General features: G+C 39.0%; 6 protein-coding genes across 12 annotated transcripts in view; 4 read left to right on the top strand and 2 right to left on the bottom strand.

Annotated features, from left to right (window-relative positions):
- The window catches only part of LOC135140043 (trichoplein keratin filament-binding protein), a 25,040-nt gene extending 16,942 nt beyond the window's left edge, over positions 1–8,098 (top strand). For all 3 annotated transcript variants that reach the window (XM_064070430.1, XM_064070428.1, XM_064070429.1), the window contains exons 2-3: positions 5,530–5,916; positions 5,967–8,098. In XM_064070430.1, coding sequence (XP_063926500.1) covers positions 5,532–5,916; positions 5,967–7,090 — 1,509 coding nt within the window. In that variant the 5' untranslated portion in view covers positions 5,530–5,531 and the 3' untranslated portion in view covers positions 7,091–8,098. The remainder of the gene's footprint in view (positions 1–5,529; positions 5,917–5,966) is intronic.
- On the top strand, positions 2,398–4,542 carry LOC135140048 (peptidoglycan-recognition protein LB-like). Its single transcript, XM_064070442.1, has 2 exons — positions 2,398–3,954; positions 4,001–4,542. The coding sequence occupies exons 1-2, from the start codon at positions 3,924–3,926 to the stop codon at positions 4,513–4,515; spliced, it is 546 nt and encodes a 181-aa protein (XP_063926512.1). The 5' UTR covers positions 2,398–3,923; the 3' UTR covers positions 4,516–4,542.
- Positions 4,447–5,355, bottom strand: LOC135140050 (peptidoglycan-recognition protein LB-like). The gene is made up of 2 exons (XM_064070443.1): positions 5,206–5,355; positions 4,447–5,161 (listed from the first exon to the last, which is right to left on the bottom strand). The coding sequence occupies exons 1-2, from the start codon at positions 5,234–5,236 to the stop codon at positions 4,647–4,649; spliced, it is 546 nt and encodes a 181-aa protein (XP_063926513.1). The 5' UTR covers positions 5,237–5,355; the 3' UTR covers positions 4,447–4,646.
- On the bottom strand, positions 7,051–26,710 carry LOC135140046 (protein orai-2-like). Of its 4 annotated transcripts, none has more exons than XM_064070437.1 (4): positions 26,579–26,710; positions 17,042–17,159; positions 7,405–8,044; positions 7,051–7,355 (listed from the first exon to the last, which is right to left on the bottom strand). In XM_064070437.1, exons 2-4 carry the CDS (start codon positions 17,150–17,152, stop codon positions 7,117–7,119), a joined length of 990 nt encoding a protein of 329 aa, XP_063926507.1. In that variant the 5' UTR covers positions 17,153–17,159; positions 26,579–26,710; the 3' UTR covers positions 7,051–7,116. The 4 variants fall into 4 exon arrangements, with proteins under 4 accessions (XP_063926507.1, XP_063926505.1, XP_063926504.1 ...); XM_064070435.1 differs by lacking the exon at positions 26,579–26,710 and adding an exon at positions 21,513–21,708; XM_064070434.1 differs by lacking the exon at positions 26,579–26,710 and adding an exon at positions 21,598–21,702.
- On the top strand, positions 16,653–21,924 carry LOC135139955 (uncharacterized). The gene is made up of 6 exons (XM_064070320.1): positions 16,653–16,994; positions 17,498–18,119; positions 18,699–18,857; positions 18,902–18,992; positions 21,563–21,721; positions 21,775–21,924. Exons 2-6 carry the CDS (start codon positions 17,503–17,505, stop codon positions 21,922–21,924), a joined length of 1,176 nt encoding a protein of 391 aa, XP_063926390.1. The 5' UTR covers positions 16,653–16,994; positions 17,498–17,502.
- On the top strand, positions 22,919–26,388 carry LOC135140045 (fructose-bisphosphate aldolase). Of its 2 annotated transcripts, none has more exons than XM_064070431.1 (4): positions 22,919–23,109; positions 24,870–25,267; positions 25,323–25,809; positions 25,865–26,388. In XM_064070431.1, exons 2-4 carry the CDS (start codon positions 24,889–24,891, stop codon positions 26,091–26,093), a joined length of 1,095 nt encoding a protein of 364 aa, XP_063926501.1. In that variant the 5' UTR covers positions 22,919–23,109; positions 24,870–24,888; the 3' UTR covers positions 26,094–26,388. The 2 variants fall into 2 exon arrangements, with proteins under 2 accessions (XP_063926501.1, XP_063926502.1); XM_064070432.1 differs by lacking the exon at positions 22,919–23,109 and adding an exon at positions 24,147–24,252.
- Positions 26,711–26,775: the final 65 nt, after the last annotated feature.

Consider the following 26,775-nt stretch of genomic DNA (forward strand, 5'->3'; position numbering starts at 1 on the left):
CTGTTTAAGAATGTACTTTGTAGATTTTGTATATTAACATAAATGTTTAAAATTTCTTTATTTGAGACAATAGAAAAGTCAAAACAGGTCAGGTCACGTTTGATCAAGTCAAGTCAAGCGCATTAAATAAGAAATTAATTTTGTAACAAATAGTATAGCAAAAAAGTTCCGATTACCGCTTTTTTTTACTTTATATTGTATTTTGTCGTTTTTTAATCTTTTCGTTCTTTTTTAGTTGCATTTTTTCGATGTCTTTTTGCCGCAGTTTTGTAATTTTTTGATGACTTTTTTGAAGATTATCTTCCCCTTTTTTGGTCGTATTTTTGTGGCTTTTTTGTCATTTTTTTTACAAGTTTTGCGTCACTTTTTGCATCTTTTTGTCGCTTTTGGTTCCCTTTATTTGTCATAATTTTGCTTTGTTGACTGTATTTTTACGCCCTTATGTTACCTTTTTTTTTAAATCATTTTTTGTACAGTTTTGTTATGACTTTTGCTTGTTTCTGTTGCCCTTTTTTGTGTTTGGTGCTGCATTTTTCAAACTTCTTTTTAGTCACCTCTTTTCGAAATTTTGCGGATTTTTTTTGTAGTTTTTTTTTTTTGGTGCCGTCTGTTTGGCCCGTTTTTAGAGAATGAGAGAAAGTGTGATAAATGGGAGAATGAGAGAGAGTGATAAATGAGAGAGTGAGAGAGAGAGTGATAAATGGGAGATTGAGAGAGAGTGATAAATTAGAGAATGAGAGAGAGACTGATAAATGAGAGAATGAGAGAGAGACTGATAAATGAGAGAATGAGAGAGATTGATAAATGGGACAATGGGAGAGAGTGATAAATGGGAGAATGGGAGAGGGAGTGATAAATCGGAGAATGAGAGAGTGTGATAAATGAGGGAATGAGATTTGATAAAGAGGGAGAATGAGAGAGTGATAAATTAGAGAATGAGAGAGAGGGTGATAAATGGGAGAATGAGAGAGAGTGATAAATTAGAGAATGAGAGAGAGAGAGAGTGATAAATGAGAGCATGAGAGAGATTGATAAATGGGAGAATGAGAGAGTGTGATAAATGGGAAAATGGGAGAGGGAGTGATAAATGGGAGAATGAGAAAGAATGATAAACGGGAGAATGTAAGAGAGCGAGGAGAGAGAATGAGATATTAAGAGAGACAAGACGAAAGGGAGCATGAGAGTAAGAGTTAGAGAGTGAAAACCCAAAAAGCGGAAGAGTGAGAACGAAGAGCATGAGGGAATGAGAGCTAGAGATTTTGATAGCGAAGAAGGGAAGAGAGTGAGGGCAAAGAATAAGAACGAGAGAGCGTTAAAGCAGATCGAGAGAGTGAAAGCAAGGGAGAAAGAAATTGCGGATGCCAAGTAGAAAACGAAGAGAGCGAGAGAAAATACGGACGGGAGCGGAAGGGAATAAAAGCAAGAGAAAATGACACAGGGAAAAAGCGGAAGAGAGTGAGAGGACGGAAAAAATGAGAGATATAGTCAATGGGAGAAGTAGAGCGAGAGAGAAAGGAGAAGAATGAGAATGGAGATATTGATAGCGAAAGATGGAAGAAAGAGTAGGGGCAAGGAGGGAGAGTGAGAACCGGAGGGAGAAAATAAGAGGAAGAGAGAATGAAAGAGAGTGAGAGTTAAAGTGAGCGGGGAGAATGAAAACAAGAGAGAGGAGAATAGAGTAAAGGCGAGAGAAAAACAAATCGCGAGATTGAGAAGGCAAGAGAAAGAATAAGATCGAAACCGAGAGCAGGAGAGAATGTAGCAACAAAAAACGGAAAAGAGTGCGACCGAAAGAATGAGAGGGAGCGAGAGAAAATGAGAGAGGTATAGAGAGTGACAAGGAGAGAAACGGAGATTGTGTTATTTTAAACTTTTTTGTGTTCCTTTTTTGCAATTTAAATAGTTTCCCCCTTATTTTGTGTTCCTTTTTTGCAATTTTTATAGTTTCCCCCTTATTTTGTGTTTGCCTTTTTTCACTTTTTTTTTTTTTTGACTTGTCGCATTTTTTGCGGCCTTTTCTATAGCTTTTTTGGCTTTTTATTTGTCTATTTTTTTATACTGTTTTGCTTCCCCTCTTTTTTGTTGCCGGCATCTGTCCTATTTTCGTTCGCTTTTTTATTACCTACGTTTTTTTTGTTATCTTTTTTTCTCTCTTGTTTGTATCCCATTTTTTGTGCTCTATTTTGTCGTCTTTTTCTGAGGCTTTTTTTTGTTGACATTTTTTGTATGTTTTTTGGTCATCTTTTTTCCCTCTCTTTTACCTTCTTTTTAGTAGTCACCGTTTTGTCTTTTTTATCGCACTTTTGCGTCCCAGATCTAAGGGTGTTTTTTTTTGTTGCTTCTCTTGTTCTTATTAAAAATTGATTATTATCAAAGTCTCACTTGAAACACATTCTGATTTTAACTTATAGTATAATAAAAAATAATAAAAAAATAAATTCGTAAAATCTGATTTTCCCATTTATGTAAGAAACTGGATTTGTTCAATTTACTGTACTTCGGGTGTCAGGAAAGTTCTGTCTAGATAACTTTAGATACATTTTTTATACCTGCTGGATATTCGCCGGCGTTCTCAAATAATGTAGCTGAAGAACGCCTAAAATAGTGTCCTGTTGAGTTTGGGTGGTTTTATAAGTTATATGTGTATAAGTGATGAGAAATGTTGAACTTGAAGAGAAAAATAATTCTTTGGAAATCGTTTACAATGGTTGCAATGGAAACTTAATAACCGTACTACATATACTGGAGTCTTCGACCAATTTTAGTCAATAAATTGGTTAGAAAACACATATCTAGAAGTCTGAAATTCAGTAGTAATAGGGCTGTTCATGCGACTTTCACGTGATTAGCGGTTCTAACTTGTTTCAAAATCTAACATAAACAATCGAACAACCAAAAAACCTAAAATTGTTTTCTTTTCTTTTCTTGAGAGCAATTTTAAGAATCACAACAATCGCAACATGAGGAATTCGTTGACGTCTATAAACAACTTCACTTTTGTATTGTATACACCGAAGATCTTACAACAGATCCGCTTCAGTTGATTGACCTTGCTATAAGTAAATTTTCTTTGTAGTATTGGTTCCTTCTTTCTCATTAACGCTGTTGAGATACACAGTCATTATTAATTGTGGTGCGGAAAGTAAAGATTACTTGTCTTGCCGTGCACCAATTTGCTGTAATCTTTTTGAATAAATGTCCTTGTATTTGCTGTACATTACGACACATATTTCTAAAGTTTACAACACATTTTAATTATCTTGTGTTTGTTTTAATTATTTTAAATAATCCAGGAAATCCTTCAACTGTCTTGTTGATTTTTGTTCCGCTGTCTTCATTAGAGATTAAAATGGCGTATTTTTGTAGGTGTTACATCTTCGTTTCCTGTCGCCTGATTTATGTTTTTTACAGTAGCTGGATACACAAAAATATCATGCTTTTATGCGAATTACGTCGCCAATTTTATTAATATAATTTTGACAAAAGTGTACTTATTTAGTTTGCTCATCGTAGTTTATTTGTTATGTGAAAATGTTGATGTTATGTGGCAAATTGGAGGTCATTGGGAGAATCCCCACGTAAAACTGTACTAATTTCCTGAAAACTACTCAACTATTAGATTTTTTTCAAGTGCGGGCCTGTATTATTATTATTATTGTCATTATCATCATCATCATCATCGTCACGATCATTATATTAGTCATTGTTAACAAGAAAAATGAAATGAAAAAAGCAATTAATCATTCTTAAAAATAATATTGTTATTTATACAAGAACACAAAAAAATTCTTCGTGAAATCTTATCTTGATATCAAAATCGCAAGACAGTTGTAACAATTTGTGGACCCTCTTGAGACAAATCTAATCTGTCTGTAAAAATTCTATAAAAACAAGCACACGTGTCCACGTCCTCACACACAACCATGTATCTTTTCCTTGTCCTCATAGCTATCGGTAAGTCTTCTCCATACCCATCCAGATCTAAGTAACCAGATTCTAGGAACCACCCATGCCCTCGACATCGTCTCTCGGGACGAATGGGGAGCTCGTCCCCCCACCAACGTCGTCCCTCAAAGCAACCCAGTACCATACGTAGTCATTCATCACAGCGTGGAACCTGAGGTTTGTTACACCAAAGAGGATTGTATTCAAGCGATGCAGACCATGCAAGACATGCACCAGATTGATAATGGATGGGCCGATATTGGGTACAGTTTTGCGGTGGGTGGAGATGGTAATGCGTACGAAGGAAGGGGATGGTCGGCTGAAGGTGCCCACGCTCCTGGCTACAATTCCAGGAGTATCGGGATTTGCGTAATCGGGAACTGGATGGAAGCTGTACCGTCAGAGAAGCAGTTGCAGACGGTCCATGAGTTGATAGAGTATGGGGTGGAGTTGGGGATGATTAGTGGGAGTTATGGGTTGATAGGGCATAGAGAGGCGACGGAAACTCTATGTCCGGGGGATCTGTTGTTTGAAGAGATCACCACATGGCCGCATTTTGTTCAAGTTTAACAAGTTAATAAAAATTTACAAGGAGAATGAGTTTTATTTGGTACGTCATTGACGTAAATCACAAAACTAAAGAGACCAAGAATGCACCCTTGACACATTTTTTTCCAATACACAAAAATGTATTAAATGAATTACACTTGAATATAGTGTTCCCAGGTGGTTATCTCCTCATAGAGTTGATCACCCGGGCACAGAGTCTCCTTGGCTTGCCTGTGCCCAATCAAACCGTAGCTCCCACTAATCATCCCCAGTTCCACTCCATACGCTATCAACTCATGGACCGTCTGCAGTTGCTGCTCTGATGGTAAAGCCTCCATCCAGTTCCCGATTACGCAAATCCCGATACTCCTGTCATTGTATCCAGGAGCGTGGGCACCCACAGCCGACCATCCTCTCCCCTCGTACGCATTACCATCTCCACCCACCGCAAAACTGTACCCTATATCAACCCACCCATTGTCAATCTGGTGCATATCTTGCATGGTCTGCATGGCTTCAATACAGTCTTCCTTGGTGTAGCAAACGGCAGGTTCCGCGCTATGGTGGATCACCACGTATGGTACTGGGTTCGACATGGGGTCGACGTAGATGGGTGCTCGAGCGCCCCATTCATCCCGAGACACGATGTCGAGGCCATGGGTTGTCCCTAAAATTTACGCTTAGATATAGACAACCACGGAAAAAACTTACCAAGTACTGTTAATAGCAGGAGAAGATACATGTTTATGTGTGAGGAGAAACTGCACGTGTTCCAGTTTTGTTGATAGATAAGATTTTTATCTGAGAGTGGGTCCAAAAAAAAAATATTGTTTGGCGTATCTGAAGTGTTTTCGCGATTTGGATCTTGATTTAGTCCCATTGAAGATTTTATTTCAGGCTCCTTTGTTCTCGTTAACGCATTTGAATTTGAATTTGTTCTTCCAAAGAAGAAAATTACTCTTGAATATTCGCACATTATTTTAACACGTGCACGACCTCTGTTGCCACCCCTACTACAATATTTTTCTTTTAAAGTAATGGCCAGACCACTGCCCCGTACCCACCGAGTCCGCGTAGAAAACGAAATGATCAAACGAAGAGAACGCGAATTCCGACACGACCAAGTCTGGAATAACCGAAAACAGTACTACGAAGAGTGGGAAAAAAAGAACGCGAAATTCGACGAATGGACGTCGCCTCGGTACCACGAAACCAACAACAAACTGATCGAAGAAACGAAAAAAAAGCGCGAAAAAGAAGAAAGTCTGGCGAAACGAAGAGAGAATTTGCGGAAATTGCTGACAGAAGAAGAAAAGCTGTACGACGTGGAATTGATGATTCATAAAACGAGAAACGCGACGTACCGAAGGGCGCCGAGGAGCGACGAAGTGCCGGTGGAGGTGCTAAAGGAGCTCAATAGGGGTAAAATTTAGATACGAATGTAGAACTGATAATAATTGTGATGATTGAAGGTTTGAAACTGGAGGAAGACGATAGGAGGCGACACGAGGCGGAATTGAAGTTGTACCATCAATGGAGGGGTAGCAATCCAGTGTTGAAACACTACGAAAGAATGCAAAGAGGAAGGGACTTAAAACTGTCGTGGTTGGACCAACAAATCGAGAATAGAATGCGTAGAGAGACGGAGGAAGAAGAGTGTCGCAAACTTCTCAAAGAGAGAGAACAAATGCTACTACAAGAGGACGAAAAACACGAAGAAGAGCAGAAACGGATACAACTGAAGAAAGAAGAGCTGAAAGTAACTCTAGAGCAACAAATGGAAGAGTTGAAGCTTAAGAACAAAATCAACGACGAACTAAAACACAAGGAGGAAGAAGAAAACAACAAACGTGCCGAGTTGCACAAAATTGAACTGCAACGAATCGAAGACGAAAGAAAGAGAAGAGAAAGAGAGTGTGCTTTGTACAACATCAAACAGTACAAAATGCGACTGAAAAAGAAAGCCGAAAATGTTCAGACGAATTTAGAACACGAAAGAGAACTCATCTTGAAATTGAAACAACTAGAAATTGCTGAAAGAATCGAAGACGAAAGGAAAAAGAATGAAGTGAAGGAAGCTTTAAACGACTTTTTGGTTTTAAATCAAGAACAGAAAAACTTGGAGAAGGCACGCCAAAGACACTTAGATTTCTTGTTCGATTCGGAAGCCAAAGTTCAGTACGAACAACAGGACGAATTTTGGAAACAGGAGGAAACGGCGAGAACGAAATTAATTAAAGACGTAATTGACACAATTAAGACACAAATTGAAGCAAATTTGGAACGTAATAAACAAAAGCAGTTGGAGGTGGTGAAAGAACGTGAAGAGATGGTGAAGCGGATCGAGGAATACAATAAAGAAATGGCGGAATTGAAGGAGAAAGAGGAGAAGAAGAAGTGGGAACGGAAGAAGATGATTGACGAAGACGTGAAGATGAAGAGCGTGCGGAAAAAAGCGCGCGAGAACGCCGAATTGAGGCGTATTGACGAGGAATTGGAAATGGTGAGGAAGGAGGAAGAGCGATTAAAACAGGAAATAATGAACATACAAAGAAGACAAGGTCCGATTAGACCCAGCCGTAGCAAATTGTTTTAATTTATTAATTTATTAACACACTGAGTTTACACAGGACTGGTAACTTCGTCTAGTTGTTTTTTCATATGTTCTAGTTTTTCCATGTCGTTTACCGACGTGGTGCATTTATACACCACTAGAGAATGGTAAAAGTGGACGGCGAAAAGAACGAACGTTATCAAAACGGGAATTACGATGATGGTGGCGGCCGTTGCTGCTTTGAAGGAGTAGTCCCAAAATTTGACCCAACAAAGTATGGCTACTTCCACCAGGAACAAAAACAACCCTTTAACAAAAATCAGTCACAGAGTGCGAGTGCGATAGCACAAGCTTACCTAATACTGTCGAAAACGCCCATGCTAACTCTATAAACCCTCGCATTCTCTCATGTGGACTCTCAGCGACCATCTCGCACACCTCCAACTTCGCTATAGCATCTATATTTGGTAGAATATACGTCGAAATCATCAAAGCAAAAATGTGAACGGCAACTAGAACGGTCGTACATACAGCGAACATCACAAACAACCATTCTGGAACATTCGTGGGTTCGTTAATTTGAAGTTCGACCATGGCTACCATGGCGAACCCAGACAGCAGCTCACTAGTCGTAGCAGTTGCTTTTAATTTAGCCCTCGACATGTGAAGACGCCGCCATGACAGTCCTTGCGCACTGTTACTCGGAATTCTCCTACAAACCCCATTTTCTTCCGTACAACGAAGACACGTCATCGTATCAGGACTTTTCTCCGTTATGTGGTTAACTTTGTACGCTGGCGCCGACGTCACCGACGAGTTACAGGAGAACGGCGGCGTCCTCTCTCTGGAGATCGAGCCGAGGTGGAGGTCGCTCACTGGAAGAGGGAGGCGCGAAATAGGACTGTCTGAGCAGTAGTAGATTTTTGTTCTGGGGTTGATGGCTTCGGGGGTGAAAGTGAGGGACTTGGGGCGAGACATCGCCGGTCTCAAGTGGTTCTGAAAATTGTTCTATGTAATAATATTATTTAATAAAGTTATCGAGTTTCAGAACTGGTTTTTGTTTCGGGTAACTAGAAACGTCGAAGTTGCACAAACTCGTCGGATTTGCACGTGGAAACTTATTTACTTTGAATAATGTGTAATTCAATGTCAAGTGTCGTCTTTAACTCGACAAACATGATATTAAAGGCGACAAGTGTGTAAACAGTGTTTTGGTAATAACGAGTTATTTTTTTGATGTCCGGTTGTCTACTGCTATTGAATGCCATGCAATCGTCGTGGGAAGGTGTTTATACAAGTAAAAAAATACTGGGTATTCTGATAGATAATTATTTTTTGAGTTGTTTTGGGTGTCGAAGTTTCGTTTTTTCATCTATGGTTCTCGATGATGAATTATTTTAATGGTGGGTTTTATGGAGGAGTTCGCCGCTTAAACCCGCTTGTTTAAAACAAATAATGATAAAATTCTTGCATGTTATCAGCGCTGTTTTAGTCACCAGGTTTAATTGGACTTGCAGGTTATTTTTGTTGCATAGAATAACAACTCATTAATTTTCTGAGTGTGCAGAAAATCTAATTTTTCTGCAGAGGTATTCTAGGCATTTTTTGTACGACCATTTTAGAAAGTAACACACCTGCATGTGTGGTTTATGAATCCGTGTTGAGTTTTTATTCAGATTTTTGAGAAAAAAACAAAATAAAAAAAAATTGGTCGAAAGTTATTTCGACAGAACTTCCCTTTTACATGTTTAAAAAAGACAGCTGGGACCCCCGAGAAGGTTTTATATTAAAAAAAAACATCTGACGTCGCCGAGAAGGTTTTACATAAAAAAAAACCAGTTGGGAGCCCCGAGGTTTCACATTCTTAAAAAAGACAGTCAGTACCATCGAGAAGGTTTCACATAAAACAAACACACTTGGCGTTCCTGAGAAGGTCTTACATTTTAAAAAAAGACAGATAGGACCCCCGAGAAAGTTTTACATTAAAAAAACATCTGACGTCCCCGAGAAGGTTTTAGATTTTTAAAAAAGACAGTTGAGACTCCCGAGACGGTTTTACATTTTCAAAACAGCCACTTAGGACTCCCGAAAAGGTTCTACATTTTCAAAAAAGCTAGTTGGGACTTCCGAGAAGGTTTTACATTTAAAAAAAATTATGTTTGGAGCCCCCGAGAAGGTTTTACATTTTCAAAAAAGACAGTTGGGACTCCCGAGAAGGTTTTACATTTTCAAAACAGCCAGTTGGGACTCCCAAGAACGTTTTACATTTTCAAAAAAGCTAGTTGGGACTCCCGAGGTTTTATATTAAAAAAGAATTATGTTTGGAGCCCCCGAGAAGGTTTTACATTTTTAAAAAGACACTTGGCGCCACCAAGAAGGTCTTACATTAAAAAAAAAAGACACTTAGCGCCCCCGAGAAGGTTTTACATTTTCAAAAAAGACAGTTGGGACTCCCGAGAAGGTTTTACATTTTCAAAACAGCCAGTTGGGACTCCCGAGAACGTTTTACATTTTCAAAAAAGCTACTTGGGACTCCCGAGGTTTTACATTTAAAAAAAATTATGTTTGGAGCCCCCGAGAAGGTTTTACATTTTTAAAAAAGACACTCGGCGTCCCCAAGAAGGTCTTACATTAAAAAAAAGACACTTAGCGCCCCCGAGAAGGTTTTACATTTTCAAAAAAGACAGTTGGGACTCCCGATAAGGTTTTACATTTTCATAACAGCCAGTTGGGACTCCCGAGAAGGTTTTACATTTTCAAAAAAGCTAGTTGGGACTCCCGAGGTTTTACATTTAAAAAAATTTATGTTTGGAGCCCCCGAGAAGGTTTTACATTTTTAAAAAGACACTTAGCGCCCCCGAGAAGGTTTTACATTTTCAAAAAAGACAGTTGGGACTCCCGATAAGGTTTTACATTTTCAAAACAGCCAGTTGGGACTCCCGAGAAGGTTTTACATTTTCAAAAAAGCTAGTTGGGACTCCCGACAAGGTTTTACATTTAAAAAAATTTATGTTTGGAGCCCCCGAGAAGGTTTTACATTTTTAAAAAAGACACTTGGCGCCCCCAAGAAGGTCTTACATTAACCTTCAAACTACCGGGTGGGAAAATTTACACATCGTTTCGGGTGGGGTCCGTTTGGACCCCATGGCCTTTTTTAGCCAAAATTAAAGAATTAATCAAAAATTTTTAACGAATCCAAATTATTTATTAATTTTAAACACAACCAAGTTAAAAAAATTACATAACAATATTAAATAAGCATTTTTCGTTACAGTTTTTTGTTCCAGCATTCCTGGCATTCAACGTTACGAGTAGAATATTCTCGGCAAACAAATCTTTTGCAGGAAATGCAAAAATTTCTTGATTTCTGTCCCTGCTACTTATATAGACGAAGCAGCGTCCGCGGGATTGTACTGATATCGATTTTGATAACGTGCCATTGATAAAACAAAATTTAATTTTTTACAGTGATTACATTGTCACACTGACACCGATACTGACACTTGCAAGTCAGTATCAAAACTGCAACGCCGTCTATAAACTAGTAAAGAATAAAACAATGGTTTCTGGATTCTGGATTCTGGATTCTTAATTTATGGGGGCTGACCGTAGCCAGCCGGCACTTAGGCCTCGCCTTTGGGCCCATTGTACCTTCCCCAAGTCCATATCAGGGTGTTTTCCCGCTCCTCTACTCGTCAAGCCATCCAACTGCTTGAATGTACTTGAGTAATGCAGAGGGTGGAAACTCCCTGATATTTGCCATACTAGGCCAGATGTCCCCTAGTATGGATTCCCTGTAGGAGGCTAGGGCTGGACACTCACGAAGAATGTGCTCAGCTGTTTCCTCTTCTTCATTGCATCCACGACAGATTGGGTCTGTTGCTACCCCTATCGTATGTAGATGTTTGTTAAACTGGTAATGTCCCGTAAGGAATCCTACCAGTTTACGCAGTTTGTCCCTTGAAAGTGAGAGATAAAATTTTGTCAACTTACGGTCTGGTGTCGCCATACAAGCTCTACTATGCCGACAGCTGCTCAACGTCGCCCATATCTGCTCATGGCGTCTATGGGTATATTGCTTTACGAGTTCGTTCGAGAGGGCGACCGAAGGCGTGATTGCCGGTTCGGGTCCCCAGAAGGGCATACGCGCGGCTCGCTTCGCCATCTCATCTGCCCTCTCGTTTCCTTCGTTGCCACTGTGTCCTTTGATCCAACAAAGTACCACACTATTCCTCTGCGTTACATACTTTAGCGTTTGTCTGCACTCCCAAACCAGCCCGGATCGAACCATACAGCTGTCCAGGGCTAGTAGTGCAGACTTGCTGTCAGTAAGTATGCGTATTGATTTGTTGCCGATTTCACGTTCAGCAATGATTCTAGCTCCCAGCATTATTCCCATCAATTCTGTTTGTAAGACAGACGTGTGGGTGCCGAGAGGTACACTGATTTGTGCGTTCAGTTGTTCGGAGTAGATGCCGGCTCCTGAACCACTATCTGTTTTGGCACCATCGACATAGATATCTATGTCGGCTCGTCCTTCTGAATTATCACTCATTGATATTCTATATGTCTTCTCATATATTAATTTTGTGCCCATTCGGTCACAACCCATCCTCAACAAGGGTATTCTGTTGAACGCCTCCGTTAAGATCCGAGTGTGCTTCGTTGTGCGGCCTTGCTTGTTCCATACTCCCAGAGAGTGAAGTCTTAGAGACGTCGTCATTGCCGCTTCCTCTATGTAAAGGTTGAGAGGTGCTAAGCAAAGAAGAGTCTCCAGAGCCGCTGTGGGAGTGGTCCTCATTGCTCCTGTAACACTGAGACACGCCATTCTCTGAACGTGTTCAAGTTGCAGGGCTGTTGTTTTTTGTCTGGCTCTGGGCCACCAAACTAAAGCTCCATAGCACAGCATCGGTCTGACTATTGCCGTGTAGATCCAAAGGGCGATCTTGGGATTTAAACCCCACGACCTTCCCACCGCCCTACGACATTGCCAGAGAGCCGAGCGTGCCTTTTCTACTTTATCATCTACATGCTTCTTCCAATTCAGTCGCCAGTCCAATACAACTCCCAGGTATTTGACTTCGTCCGAAAGTTGAAGCGTTGTGTTAAATATTTTTGGCATCTGTAGTGTGCCAATTTTCCTTTTCCTGGTGAACAGGATTAGTTTCGTCTTTTCTCCATTAACGGAGAGGGTATGTCTGTTGCACCATTCCTCGACTATTTTTACTGCAGCTTGCATTATCTCACATAATGTATCTGCGTTTTTTCCTGTTAGCAGAATGACTAGATCGTCCGCGTATCCAATTGTGTGGTAGCCAAGATCATTGAGGCGTCGTATCAGGCTGTCAACGACAGTATCCCACAGTACAGGAGAGAGAACTCCTCCCTGAGGACATCCCCTGTCTACAACAGCCTCGATCTCAGTGCCACCTACATTAATCATTACTTCCCTGTTCCTCAGCATACTGGCCACCCACCTACTTAGGGTGGGGTCCACGTCGTGCTTTCGTAGGGCTAGTTCTATGCTTTTGAAGGTCGTTTTATCAAACGCTCCTTCAATATCCAAAAACATTCCTAAGGTGAAGAGTTTGTTCTCCATCGCCCACTCTATACGGTTTACAACTGTGTGTAGGGCCGTATCGGTGGATCTTCCTTGGATGTAGGCATGTTGGTTCGGATGTAGAGGTTGCTTGCTCAAAGCAGTCTCCCGAATCTCTTTTTCGCTTAGTCTTTCTAGCGTTTTCAGCAAGAATGATGTTAAGCTAATTGGTCTGTAGGATTTAGCCAAGGTGTAATCTTGTCGTCCTGGCTTAGGTATAAAGATAACCTTTACTTTTCGCCATGCATTCGGTATGTAGCTGAAAGCCAGACACGCCCGAAGCATTGGCAACAAAATAGGGCGTAGTCTGCTCATTCCCCTCTGCAGGAGGGCGGGATAAATACCGTCAACTCCTGGAGATTTGTAATGGTTTTTGTAAGACTAAATTCCCAGAATAAGACCTGCAGGTGCAATAAAATCTCCAAAATATAGACAAAAAAATAGCAACATAAAGAACCAGGTGGGGTCCATGCGGACCCCAAGAGACTATTTTTTTTTTTTTGTTACAAACTGTTACACCTATACAATTGATATTTTTTGTATGCATAGCAAAAGGCCTTAACCGAAGCTACTAAAAATACCACTATCGTTAAACCAGAAATAACGGGAAAAAATAGGAAAATGTAACAATGGGGTCCATTTGGACCCCACCCGGTAGTTTGAAGGTTAAAAAAAAAAGACACTTAGCGCCCCCGAGAAGGTTTTACATTTTCAAAACAGCCAGTTGGGACTCCCGAGAAGGTTTTACATTTTCAAAAAAGCTAGTTGGGACTCCCGAGAAGGTTTTACATTAAAAAAAAAATATGTTTGGAGCCCCCGAGAAGGTTTTACATTTTTAAAAAAGACACTTGGCGCCCCCAAGAGGGTCTTACATTAAAAAAAAGACACTTAGCGCCCCCGAGAAGGTTTTACATTTTCAAAAAAGACAGTTGGGACTCCCGAGAAGGTTTTACATTTTCAAAACAGCCAGTTGGGACTCCCGAGAAGGTTTTACATTTTCAAAAAAGCTAGTTGGGACTCCCGAGAAGGTTTTACATTAAAAAAAAATGTATGTTTGGAGCCCCCGAAAAGGTTTTACATTTTTAAAAACGACACTTGGCGCCCCCAAGAAGGCCTTACATTAAAAAAAAAGACACTTAACGCCCCCGAGAAGGTTTTACATTTTCAAAAAAGACAGTTGGGACTCCCGAGAAGGTTTTACATTTTCAAAACAGCCAGTTGGGTCTCGCGAGAAGGTTTTACATTTTCAAAAAAGCTAGTTGGGACTCCCGACAAGGTTTTACATTTAAAAAAATTTATGTTTGGAGCCCCCGAGAAGGTTTTACATTTTTAAAAAAGACACTTGGCGCCCCCAAGAAGGTCTTACATTAAAAAAAAAAGACACTTAGCGCCCCCGAGAAGGTTTTACATTTTCAAAACAGCCAGTTGGGACTCCCGAGAAGGTTTTACATTTTCAAAAAAGCTAGTTGGGACTCCCGAGAAGGTTTTACATTAAAAAAAAAATATGTTTGGAGCCCCCGAGAAGGTTTTACATTTTTAAAAAAGACACTTGGCGCCCCCAAGAGGGTCTTACATTAAAAAAAAAGACACTTAACGCCCCCGAGAAGGTTTTACATTTTCAAAAAAGACAGTTGGGACTCCCGAGAAGGTTTTACATTTTCAAAACAGCCAGTTGGGACTCCCGAGAAGGTTTTACATTTTCAAAAAAGCTAGTTGGGACTCCCGAGAAGGTTTTACATTAAAAAAAAATGTATGTTTGGAGCCCCCGAAAAGGTTTTACATTTTTAAAAACGACACTTGGCGCCCCCAAGAAGGCCTTACATTAAAAAAAAAGACACTTAACGCCCCCGAGAAGGTTTTACATTTTCAAAAAAGACAGTTGGGACTCCCGAGAAGGTTTTACATTTTCAAAACAGCCAGTTGGGTCTCGCGAGAAGGTTTTACATTTTCAAAAAAGCTAGTTGGAACTCCCGAGAAGGTTTTACATTTGAAAAAATTTATGTTTGGAGCCCCTGAGAAGGTTTTACATTTTTAAAAAAGAAACTTGGCGCCCCCAAGAAGGTCTTACATTAAAAAAAAAGACACTTAGCGCCCCCGAGAAGGTTTTACATTTTTAAAAAAGATAGAAAGGACTCCCGAGAAGGTTTAACATTTTGAAATAAAGAGGGGCGTATTTACCTTTTCCAGAAAGTGGGGTAATGTCATCAATAACAAATATGTTATGACATCATAAACATAGATAATACACAATGCGAAAGAAAGAGAAAAAAAAAAAGAAAAAAAAACGAGAGATCAAATTTGGAATCGAACACTCGCCGTCCGATCCGCATTCCTGACTTGTAACCATTAGACCACGACCGGGATGCCTGACGCTAATGGTAACCTGTTATTATACCGTGAATTATATTGTTGCAAAAATTGGACGGTTAGGGCAAACTCAAACCGGATTCGTACACCACACTTATAGGACAGTTGATCAAATAAACATTAAATTCTTTGAAATGACGTCATCAAATTGTTAGTGGGGATGAGTAGCAAAATTTTGGTTAGCATTTAACCATCCACATGACATTTCTAATATACTCGTACATACAAAATTTGACATCAATCGGTCCAGCAGTTTCGGAGATTACGTGCCTAATAAAAATAGATACAGACACCCGACAGACATGAACCTTCAGAATTCCATCTGTTCGGTAAACGGAGTATAACTGCAGTTTCGTTGTAAATATTTCTTAAATGATAATAATTTATACAATTAAGAGAGCAAAAAGAAATTTGTTTGTTGTACGCTCTCTCATGAGTTTTATTTTGCGTGAAGGCAACAAAAAAAAAGAAAAAGCTCAAGATATTTTTTTCTTTTTTCCCGTAGTAGTATATAATATATTTTTAATTAATTAACAAAAAATCAAGCTCTGAAAAAATATGAATTAAGATTATTTTTTAAACAAAATTTAGAAGTCAAAATTCTATATTAAAAAATCGTGCCTACGAAAGAAATAACGCAAAAAGTTGTATGTAATACACATAAAGTTGATGTAAAAATGAGTAAAAGTAGCAAGTTATTTAAATGTTGCCTTGTTTGCAATTTTAATGTTGAAATTATGTACCATTATACCAGTTAAATTTATTAGTTTTCCTTTTTTATGAATTGTTAATATGTTTTCAAACAAAAAACAATAAACTTCAAAAATATGAATGTATTGATTTACACCTACAGACACGCATTTTACATACTTTAAATAGGGCTTCGCAGACTTTTAATGTGACGTCGTTGAAGTTTTGGTAGGGACAAAATTACGATCTGTCAAAATAAATGTTAATAATGACGTTTGGTGATAGCAGAATATTATTTAAATATCGAATGTGTCGCAATCAATTAAATTGTATCCAGAAAATATTACAGTAAAACTAACGCGTCAAAATTCAATTGTTAAAATAAGCATTTTCATTTTATGATTATTACAATACATACATGTTTTTTTTACAGTAAGTACCTATGACTAATGATTAAAAAACTATTTGAAAACCCATTGTTGTAGAAATTTGTTAAAAACTCACGTTCACTCATGTACTCGTAACTATTGTTGAAAAGTTGAAAATAACAAAAGGTCGAATACATTTTTCCGAACTTTCCACTAGATACACACCGAGAATAGAAATAGGTACACCAGCAAACATTTTCAACTCTAAATGTTGGATTTTATGAAAATTAAAATAATAATAATAATAATAAAAATTGTACCACTCCCATTTTGTTTTAGAAGCAGTTTATTATTATTTTTTGCCTGTTCCTTGGACCTGCAACGTCATTTTAATTACATAATAATCCTCCTCTATTTACGTAATCACGAATTCCCCAAGGTGATGAAAACTATTCCAGTATTAAAATTTCAAAAAATTCCAAACGATCAAGCCAAAAAAATCCATCGATTCCATATGAATAGTACACTATTGATCGAAGGTCGCGGTTCCCCTCTGCCGTCACAAACAGACATAGCCTCCTCCAAGGTTTAGTTACCTTTGCCCTTGCAAGATTCCTCCTCTCCCACAATCTCTTTCACCCATACTAACAACTTATCACCAACCATTACCGACTGTTTACAAATCGAAACCTCTTAATTACCGTCCTATCGCATATTTCTTAGCCCACAAATCACCGCAGCTCGTGAAATGTCAAGTGCGCCCATAAGGAACGAATTCCATCCTGATCTCGTCTAGCTCGCTGCGAACACCGTGCCAATGAACTCCCCGAAAAACTGCCCACCGATAATAACCCACAAAACTCGAAAATTACACGTCTGAAAATTCCTCGCGGTCAATGTGACATCAACGCTACCGTTTCCGGTAAGCAGGCGATTGTTAATTTGTCGTGGGGTGTTGGAAACACTCACCCATGAATTGGTGTGTCCTCTGCTCGTCGTCACATAGAGATCCGCCGAGGTGTTGTGTCTTTTCATCTTTCGAACGACGATCGGGAAATCGACCTGGGTCGACTGGTCCATTTTCGTTCTGGAACGGAAAATATACGACGGATTATTACCGGTCGGGAGGGCTGTCATTAATGCGTTCGTCATATCCTCGGTATTGAGAATTATTAGTGGTTTTAATTTATGGCTAGGAACGCGCTTCCGATACTGGGACGGTGATTACTAGCGAGGGGAAATGGGGTGCCTCAAGGCCCGACGCGCGGTCCTCTACTTTCGATATGGTCATGTAGGTGTACCACGAGTGATCGGTTTAAAAAAGTTCTTGTTTTTTTAACTATAAATAAATTATATGCTTGCTAAAATTGAAAGAACTTGTTGCGTGCCACAGGGTTCACAAATCTGCCCCGTCCTCTCTTTCAGTCAAAATGATGGACACCATCACCTTGAGTCCGTTCTTCTCCCAGAACACCCTCCTCGTTGCCGGGATTTGCAGCCGCTGCTACCGCGACCTTGATGACGTCAAAATCGTGAAGATAAACACCGCGTTCTTGCGCCAGATCATCAAGAACAGGACCCTCAGGTGGAGGCCTCCACGCTCCCCCCACAACCTGGTGGAGGAGTCCTTTTACGACAACCCTTGGGGTCTCCTGGTGGCGACGATTTTCCTCAACAAAACCACCTGCTTTAGCGCCAGACCCTTGATCGAGCAATTCCTGGAGGACTTCCCCGACGCGGTGGACGTAGTAGCGAAGAAGCCCGAGGACTTAGAGAAATACTTCGACAATTTGGGGCTGGTGAAGAGGGCCCGACAGGTGTGGCAAATGAGTTACGATTTTCTTTACAAGCGGTGGAGGAGCGTGGGGGAGCTGCACGGAATCGGGAGGTATGGAGAAGACGCCTTCCGCATTTTTTGTTTGGGGGATTTCAGCGTGGAGCCCGAAGATAGGTTTTTGAAGATATACAGGGCGTGGTATTTGACGAAGGAAACCGAAGGTGAGCGATTTTTAATAAAGTTTATCAAAATTATTATTATTAAACAATCGTAATAATCATTAAAAATGACGTGTCGCTCATATATTATATTTGTTGATAACTGCCTACTAATAATAAATATAGATAAGACACATTGCGGTGCAAAGTTGTGGAATCAATTTATATTTAATTTATTTATTCACCCCCTCTGAAAATTTAGTGACGTCACGCAGTCGCTCTATCGTTGATCTGCACCGACCAGTGAAATTTCTGTGTAAATCTCTTCACAATTTTTTCCTGAGGTCAAGGTACAACCTTTATTTATTTTATTGTTCCATTTGAGCCAATTTTTTGCCCGACGGCGTCACAGTCATTACTTGCTTTTCCTTCCTCGTCCACCTAATGACACAAAAATCGCATTTATCATCGTCAATATTATTATTTCACCAATTTCACGGTCACGCCACGAATTACGAAAATCACCCGCAAAAATTTTATAATGTTTTTCCGAAACTAATTTTTGCGCTTTTGTTGCGTCAAACCGGAAGCGACTCCTGCACCGTCATTAAATCCTCCGATTAGCAAGGAATTATCTCGCAATTAGACGCGGGGTCGCAGTTGCCCGGTTTGACAGTTTTTTTTCGGACAGTCAACGTCAAACGAAATTTTTGCGCCCCGGAATGGAGGCCTCCGGATCGGCCGAAGAGAGAATCGCCAAAATCGAAAAATGCCAGGCCAAATTGGCGGCGGCCAAGGCCAACTTGGAGGCGAGGAAGCAGGCGGTGGGGGCGCCGGCGGGGATCGTGAAGTAAGTGGTTTTTGTTTTTGTTTTCAGTAATTGTGTTTTGAAAGTGACTTGAGAGATTTATTAGTATCGGATTTGGCTTTTTATATATATATTAGTTTGTTAAGGTTAGTTTGCGGTGACGTAAATGGAATTGTGGTACCAGTTTACATAGGCTGTTTCACTCGGGATGTTTCGTTCGTGGCTAAATTTACTATTAGTATTAGTACATACTTGAATAAAGCGGACAAAAACACTCTGTGAAACTCTACATTCTTCATGTAGATTTTTTTATAAACCTTGTGAAACACGAAAAACCTATATCAAGGTTTCTGCATTGTTTCAGTGATGGCAAAATTCTGCTGGATGTTCTACCGTGACGCTATAAAATATAAATATAGGGAATAAATAATAAAAAACTTAGATAATGCGCTAATTGCGGCACGTGTCGTTGGCACGTGCTTCTAATATTTAACCGTGATTTTGACACCACATAAGGATTTTCTGTTAAGTAACATATTTTCTTACATTTCGTAATTCCTTCTTCGCTTGGAGGTTAACACAATACATGTTTTTCATATTTGACGACTTCATTATCTTCTCTGTTTTGTGCTTTCCTATTGAATTTTCATTATTCGTTCAATCACTTCTATTTACAGAAAATCGTGAAAATTATTAATATAGATTGACGCGCTGACAGTTTACGAACTTGTAGATATCGCACTAGAAAAAATCGCAGTCGGTGGACTTATGCCAAACTTTTGTAGGTACTTTATTACAGGATTTATTCCAGGTCTATTTTAAGTAGTTACAATAAGCACACATAAATATTATTAAAATATGTATAAAAGTATTAATAACAGTGAGTTGGTGCTAAAATTGTGAGAATGATAAACCAGTTTTCATATACAACAAAAATTTATTTCGTGATCAAATTAGCTTTCTGTGGAAAACATTTTGCGTGATATGGAGCTAATTATTGTAGCTGATGGTCTAAGTATTTCTTAATTGACAAATAACGACGCAAAATGGTTATTTTTAATAAGTCATTTAAGATTTTGATTTGTACTACTTGTAAAATAAATTAAAAAAATAGTAGCTTTTGCCTGTTATGTATGTTTTTTTATCTGGATGTAAGGGTTAAAACATAAAGGCGGATTCATAAACCGCAAAGATACAAGTATATTATTTTATGAAATTAAAATAACATTTACTAGCCAATCTTAAAAATCAATTGAGGCATAATATCTCTGCGAAAAAATTAAATTTCTAAAAGTTTACCGGTTTTGGAAACGTGCACCATTTTCTTTTAATTACAGTTTTATAAATTTTGAGAATTCTGCGAAGTTTTGTAAACTTTTAAAAATAATTTTAAATTTTAAAAACTTTTTCCATATAAACTATGTATGTTACATTTATTCAAAAATTATTACGCAAAAATTTCTCTACCTTTTCAAGATTATACCGGGTGCCTGGAAAAGCTCGTAATTCTTCCAAATTTTTATTATTTTTTGTAAAAGTTAGTCATCAAAACTTGCTAAGATAAAACTGATTTTGGCAAAGACATACCTTCCAAAAAAAGAGTGGGTGGGTGGGCGGGGTTAGTACCTGCTAAGATAAAACTGATTTTGGCAAATGACATACCCTTTAAGAAAAGAGGGGGTGGGTGGGCGGGGCTAGTACCTGCTAAGATAAGAGTGACTTTGGCAAATCAGATACCTCCTAAGGAAAGAGGGGGCGGGTGGGCGGGGTTAGTACCTGTTAACACAACCATATCTTTGTACATTCTAACTGAAATGGTAATTCAATATTGTCGTGGGCGAGAGAAATATTAACTAAAAGTTTGATTACATATATACATACTTAATTTTATAGTACCGTCAATTTACTCAAAAACCTGTATAAAATGATTATATCTATTACAAAATTAAAATGATTTATGGTGGAATTTTTGGAAAAGTTGGCTGGTTTAATGACGTCATCATTTATTTAAGAGGATGAATGTGCAGATTTCATTTAGCATTTTGCCATCTTCACCACAATCGTAAAAGTGTAATTTCCAAAGTAATCGATTGAGTAATTTCTAAGATTATTTCTTGAATAAAATCGCTAACAGACGAAAACGGTAAACTGGTTTTTTCGTAATTTACGATTTATGAAACGCCATAAAATTACAAATTCGACAAAATTAAAAAAATGGAATTTCTCAAGTACAAAATGAATCAATAAAAGTCGTCACGTACCCTGCAGCACACCAAGAAAAATCACTTCTCTGAAAACACTCAATTAATTACCCCTTTAATCAAAACATGACCAGTAATATTTTTCCTACGAAATGAAGATGCTCTTACATAAGATTTGCACATAATAGAGTACTTGCAAGAACATCAACAATTACGTTATTCCCGGATATTAATTCTCCACATTCTACATATTCACGACAAAATAAAATGTATTTTATGAATCACGCGAGCTAATTGTTTACAAATACTTGGACATTATGGAGAATCACGCATCCAAGCGACCAGTAATAACTTCCAGAGCACGATTTCCATTTTTTTTTTTTTTTGAAATCGAAGGAGCAGACGTGGGCTTCAAGCCGCCACCACGCATCGATTTTTAATTGTCGTTCCAAATCGATTGTTTTTATTGACATTTCAGCCTCATTTAGCTAATTACCTTAAATAAAATTAGAGACCGGGCCGAAAACTCCCCGCGGCTCCACTTAGCACCAGATCCATGGTCGTACCGTACTAAAACTCACCTCTAATCTTTGGTACTTCGACAAATGGCACACTGATCACCTAACACTGGTACTACGTGAACTTGACTGCTCCGCGGCAGTACCGCGAGTGAAGTGCGGAACTCGTGGAGGTACTCACCTGTCGGTACTGACCTACAGTTTATAAGCAGATTTTTTTGGTACGGAGGTTCAACTTAGGACCTTTTCTTCGGAAGCTGTGGCGGGATTTGGCAGACTTTGGACGTGACGGTGGTACCGAGAATGGGTCAATCAAAAGGTTCTGAGGTGACGTACGAAATAATTAAAACTTTCTGGGAAATAAATACGAATGGAGGTAATGTAAAATGACTAAAACGTAATTTTGTTCTGAGGATGTTTATTTATTTGACAATAATTTTGTGTGCTAATATTATTATTACCTGTCAGATCTAATTAAAGTCATTTGATTGACATAAAACATAAAGTTTGTGGATTAACAATTGGTTTATGTGCAATAAAAAAATCTTATAATTATAATAGGTAGGATGTTATATAAGGTGGAAATTGCATTATAAAAATAATATTTTTTACGACTTTTTGTTAACTATTTTTTAGTAGAGTATAAATATTTTAAACACCATAAAGTTGTTACCGTTTATTCTGACAATAATTTTATTAAACCCACTGTGTATACATTATATTGAATTTTCCAACAATGTCACTAATTAGTTTCGTTCATTTATCATAATTGGACTCACTCGTTACATTGGTCTAATTAATTTAAAAAATGCTTAATTATCTGTACAGAAAATATAGTGTCTGGTCAACCTAGACACATTTATTAGAAACCCTTGAATAAAACGCAGCAACAATTAATTCACAACGTTGGCATGGAAACTAACATAAACCACCAAAGAAGGTGGTAGTATCAATACGAAAATTACTGTAACTTAAGTAATAATTACCCAAATTAAGTTCCTAATTTTTTTAATTAGTAGAAACTTGTGTAATGAATAAGTAGCGCCACCTAACCATTTCCGCACCAACTACATCAAGGCAGTTACATCATACAACTAAATAATTGCTTTAATCAAAGACAGAGGGCATTCAAGTGACAACACTTATTAAATTTACACAATTCACAAAACCACCCAATTACGCCACGACAATTAATTATCTAATTAATTACAATTACATATTCATGCACGCAAATCTCCCATACCCGTGCGTCTAGCCACTTCCACGTCGTTCGGTGAACTCGTTCGTTTTCGTAACGTTGCATCAGATGCCCTAACCTGACCCTTATGCCCACTTGACGTGCGGTCTAGTGGCTACAACGTGATCAAAGTCCCGTCTATAGTTTCCGACACGTCATGCGCCACTCCTTTACACACAGCATTTATAAAAGAAGACGCCAGGTGACGTCGTGACGTTATATCGGTATCGTTATCGTTCTTTTCGACTCGTATTCGACCTTCGTTGTCCTCTGTGAGAATATCTCAGTTGCACCCCGACTCTGATTGTGGACAGTTTGTTATCTCAGTTTAATTAATCGTAAGTACTTCTAATTGCGATTTTGTTTAATTTTGCCTTGGTTTGTTTTTGTATTGTTTTTAATTGACGTAAAAGGAAATGGGTTGTTAATTTTGTATTAGTTTTTTATGTGGGGTTTCATAATTGGGTTTTTATTTCCCTGTTCTTGTCTTATGTACAGCAATTATCTTTTATCTTATGTACAGTATTGCTAATTCTTGCTATTTCTATTATCCGGTAAAATTATAATAATACTGTTTTTCAAAATCTGGCGGAATTATTCAAAGGTCAAATTCAATGACATTCCAGTTAATTTGGCACGTTTTGAGTGACTGGGACACAATAAATGTTTAATGACTCTATAATTAATTATCTAGATTGTGAAGAAAGTATTGGCACACTTTATTTCCCAGAGTAATTATCGCGTGAAATTATTTGAGAATGAGGTATCTGTAGGGTCAAAGTCAATGACATCGCTCCACGTTTGTTTTTTTTTTCATTAATTATTTTAATATTTTTAATTCGGACGTTTACTCGTACAAGCTTGAATTCACTAAGTTGGTGTTTTTGCAAATATTTTTCAGATTGTTTTTTTCTTTAATCAGGTATTATAAAATTAATCTTCTACGAGTGTCCACCTGTCTCTGTGCTATCATAACATCACAAATTTACGATAATTTGTTAACAAATCCCGCGCCCTGTGAAAATAGTAGCGGTAGTTAGGAGCAGTGGTGCGAAGAAGCGGCAAAACACCGTCTTCCATAGTAGGCACTCGCGAATAGGTATGCGGCACATGGTCTAAATTTATAGAAACCTCTAAATATATCCAAAATGTTGAAAATTTTCGAAATCTGTAAGTGTGGGGTTATCTATAATCTGCACACTTATACCTCTTTGCATAATTTTTAAATAACAATGTCGAAAGGATTATCCTTATCCTGTTTGTGTTTTCTTCTTGTTATCGACTTGTTATTCGTTCTTCATCGTTATCTCTTATCTTTAGAAATTGTTTTTCAGTGGTTATTTTCGGCGATCGGTTATCAGGGCGAGCCTCCGCGATCCCAAGTCCAAAGTATCGCGATAAGAACGGAATATTTTGAATCGGTGGTCATATTTTAATCAGTTAACATAAAGCTGTGAGTGTGTGTGATAGTAATTGTTAAGGTAGGACGCAAATCGTAATGTTGTTGACCCTGCAACTTTCCCTTACTTTTATGTGTGGTTATTCGATATTCGTATCAAAGTTATTTTTAGCTATATTTTGTGTGAAACGTGAAGAGTTTCAAAGCCGGTCCGGATTTTTGCCAGATGCGTTCTAAAATAGGTGCTCTAAATAATGACCGACAGTTCGAATTACTCCAAAAATATTTTTATATTTGTTTTAAAGCGACATGTTTTTGATGGAACTTTACTCGGGGTATTTTAGGGATTTTTTAACAAGAGTTGCCTACAACTTTACGTTTGGAAAGTTGCTCAATCAATGTCAAATCAATTATTTCTAAATATCAGTGTCAACAACCTTGAATTATACGAAATCAATTTAGTTATCTGATACTAGTAAGTAATGTCGTCAAGTGATAAGTTGTTAAAAACAAATCACTCATTCAAGACTGATTGATCACTTTTTTATTGCCTAGGTTACACACACAAAGTGGTCATAATTAAAAAAATAGACAACCCAAACGTCACTTCAAACATGTCCCACCACTCCGTCTGCCTCACCTTCAAGTACCCGCCCCCCCCATCCACCCGCTAGAATAACCCCGACCTCTAATTTCCAGAGACGACAAAGTCTACAAAATGACTACCCATTTCAACTACCCGGACCCCGCCCTCCAGGACGAGCTCCGCAAGATCGCCAACGCCATCGTGGCCCCCGGTAAGGGCATCCTGGCCGCCGACGAGTCCGTCAGCACCATGGGCAAACGGTTGGCCGACATCGGTGTCGAGAACACCGAAGAGAACAGGCGCAAGTACAGACAGCTGCTGTTCACCACCGAGAAGACCATCGGCGACTACATCTCCGGCGTGATCCTCTTCCACGAAACGCTGTACCAGAAAGCCGACGATGGTACCCCGTTCCCGGAACTGCTAAAGTCCCGCGGGATCATCCCCGGAATCAAGGTCGACACAGGGGTCGTGCCCTTGTTCGGGTCGGAAGACGAGTGCACCACCCAAGGTACGTCGTTACACGAGAATATCGAGTTATCATAACTGATTTAACCTGTTGCCAGGTCTGGACGATTTAAGCAAACGATGCGCGCAATACAAGAAAGACGGCTGCCATTTTGCAAAATGGCGGTGCGTGCTCAAGATCAAGGATCACACTCCTAGCTACCAGGCGTGTTTGGAAAACGCCAACGTCCTAGCTCGCTATGCCTCCATTTGCCAGGAAAACCGTATCGTGCCCATTGTAGAGCCCGAGATTCTTCCCGACGGCAACCATGACTTGGAACGGTGCCAGAAAGTGACCGAAACTGTTCTAGCTTTCGTGTACAAGGCGCTCCACGACCACAATGTCTTCCTTGAGGGGACTTTGTTGAAACCCAACATGGTAACAGGCGGCCAGAGTCACCCAGTTAAGTTCAGTCCGGAAGATATTGGAAGGGCCACCGTCACCGCTTTGCAACGTACTGTGCCTGCTGCCGTGCCCGGAGTCGTGTTCCTGTCGGGAGGGCAGAGTGAAGAGGAAGCCACTGTTAATCTAGACGCTATTAACAAGTAGGTGTTTTGAACTGGATTTTGGAGTGTTATACGTTAATGAATTTTGTGTTAGGTTCCAAGGGAAGAAACCATGGGCTTTGAGCTTCAGCTACGGGCGTGCCCTTCAAGCCTCCGTCCTCCGCGGTTGGTCGGGCAAAGACGAGAACATTGCCGTTGGACAGCAGGAACTTCTGAAACGTGCCAAGGCCAACAGCGAAGCGTCTCAAGGAAAATACGTGGCGGGTACCGCGCACGGGAAGGCGGGGGATCAGGGACTCTTTGTCCAGAATCATGCTTACTAGAGGAAATCTCATACACCGATTTACCACAATTTTACAATATTTACAATAAAGTACTATTTTAGGCCGCGGTAGACATTGTTATTGTTATGGATTTATATTATACTATTGTATTTTTTATTTATACAGGTATATGCCATTTTCGAGATGTATTTATTTGATGGAAGTTTTAAGAAAAAAATTGTGAAATTGTGATTTTCTTTTTAGATGTGCATGTATAGGTTTAAATTATTTACGTAAATGTACGTCACTGGAGACTGTTAATAACTAATAAAAATTAATTGTCAGTTTGATTTTACTTACAGTTTTTTTAATTCATTTAATTGGTCAAAAAAATGCGCGTTTTTTGAATCAGCCAATGACGTTACAAGATTAAGGGCACGCCATCATGCTACGTCACGATTAACCAATAGCAGGTTTTAAAGACTTACCAAAGCAAAATTTTCGAGATTTAACTAAAAACATGTATTAATTCAGTAATAACTCACCCTTTTCTGTTTGCTTGCCTTCCATTGTCGAGATTGTGAAAATAAAGCCGGTTTTTCAAAAATTTTTGGTTAGCACGGATGCAGAGCACTCATGATGAAGTGTTGACTCACTTTTGATTAAACAGTTATAAAAACACATTGTGGGGTAGTTTTACTCACACTTTAAGTTTATAGGTATTAAATTGGAGTGAATTTGT

Source organism: Zophobas morio, unplaced genomic scaffold (genome assembly GCF_036711695.1).
Source record: "Zophobas morio isolate AGI-343-1 ecotype UQ-CSIRO unplaced genomic scaffold, CSIRO_AGI_Zmor_V1 ptg000038l, whole genome shotgun sequence".
NCBI lineage: Eukaryota > Metazoa > Arthropoda > Insecta > Coleoptera > Tenebrionidae > Zophobas > Zophobas morio.

Coding starts and splice junctions, on each gene's coding strand:
- LOC135139955 (XM_064070320.1), top strand. CDS start 17,503: ATGATGGACACCATCACCTTGAGTCCGTTCTTCTCCCAGAACACCCTC. Junction 18,858..18,901: donor GCGCCGGCGGGGATCGTGAA/GTAAGTGGTTTT, acceptor GTGTTTTGAAAG/TGACTTGAGAGATTTATTAG. Junction 21,722..21,774: donor GTGGAGGTACTCACCTGTCG/GTACTGACCTAC, acceptor GGTTCAACTTAG/GACCTTTTCTTCGGAAGCTG.
- LOC135140048 (XM_064070442.1), top strand. CDS start 3,924: ATGTATCTTTTCCTTGTCCTCATAGCTATCG. Junction 3,955..4,000: donor CCTTGTCCTCATAGCTATCG/GTAAGTCTTCTC, acceptor ACCAGATTCTAG/GAACCACCCATGCCCTCGAC.
- LOC135140046 (XM_064070437.1), bottom strand. CDS start 17,152: ATGGACCAGTCGACCCAGGTCGATTTCCCGATCGTCGTTCGAAAGATG. Junction 8,045..17,041: donor GAGGACACACCAATTCATGG/GTGAGTGTTTCC, acceptor AACAATTTTCAG/AACCACTTGAGACCGGCGAT. Junction 7,356..7,404: donor GGCGTTTTCGACAGTATTAG/GTAAGCTTGTGC, acceptor TTTTTGTTAAAG/GGTTGTTTTTGTTCCTGGTG.
- LOC135140045 (XM_064070431.1), top strand. CDS start 24,889: ATGACTACCCATTTCAACTACCCGGACCCCGCCCTCCAGGACGAGCTC. Junction 25,268..25,322: donor AGACGAGTGCACCACCCAAG/GTACGTCGTTAC, acceptor ACCTGTTGCCAG/GTCTGGACGATTTAAGCAAA. Junction 25,810..25,864: donor AATCTAGACGCTATTAACAA/GTAGGTGTTTTG, acceptor ATTTTGTGTTAG/GTTCCAAGGGAAGAAACCAT.
- LOC135140050 (XM_064070443.1), bottom strand. CDS start 5,236: ATGTATCTTCTCCTGCTATTAACAGTACTTG. Junction 5,162..5,205: donor CCTGCTATTAACAGTACTTG/GTAAGTTTTTTC, acceptor CGTAAATTTTAG/GGACAACCCATGGCCTCGAC.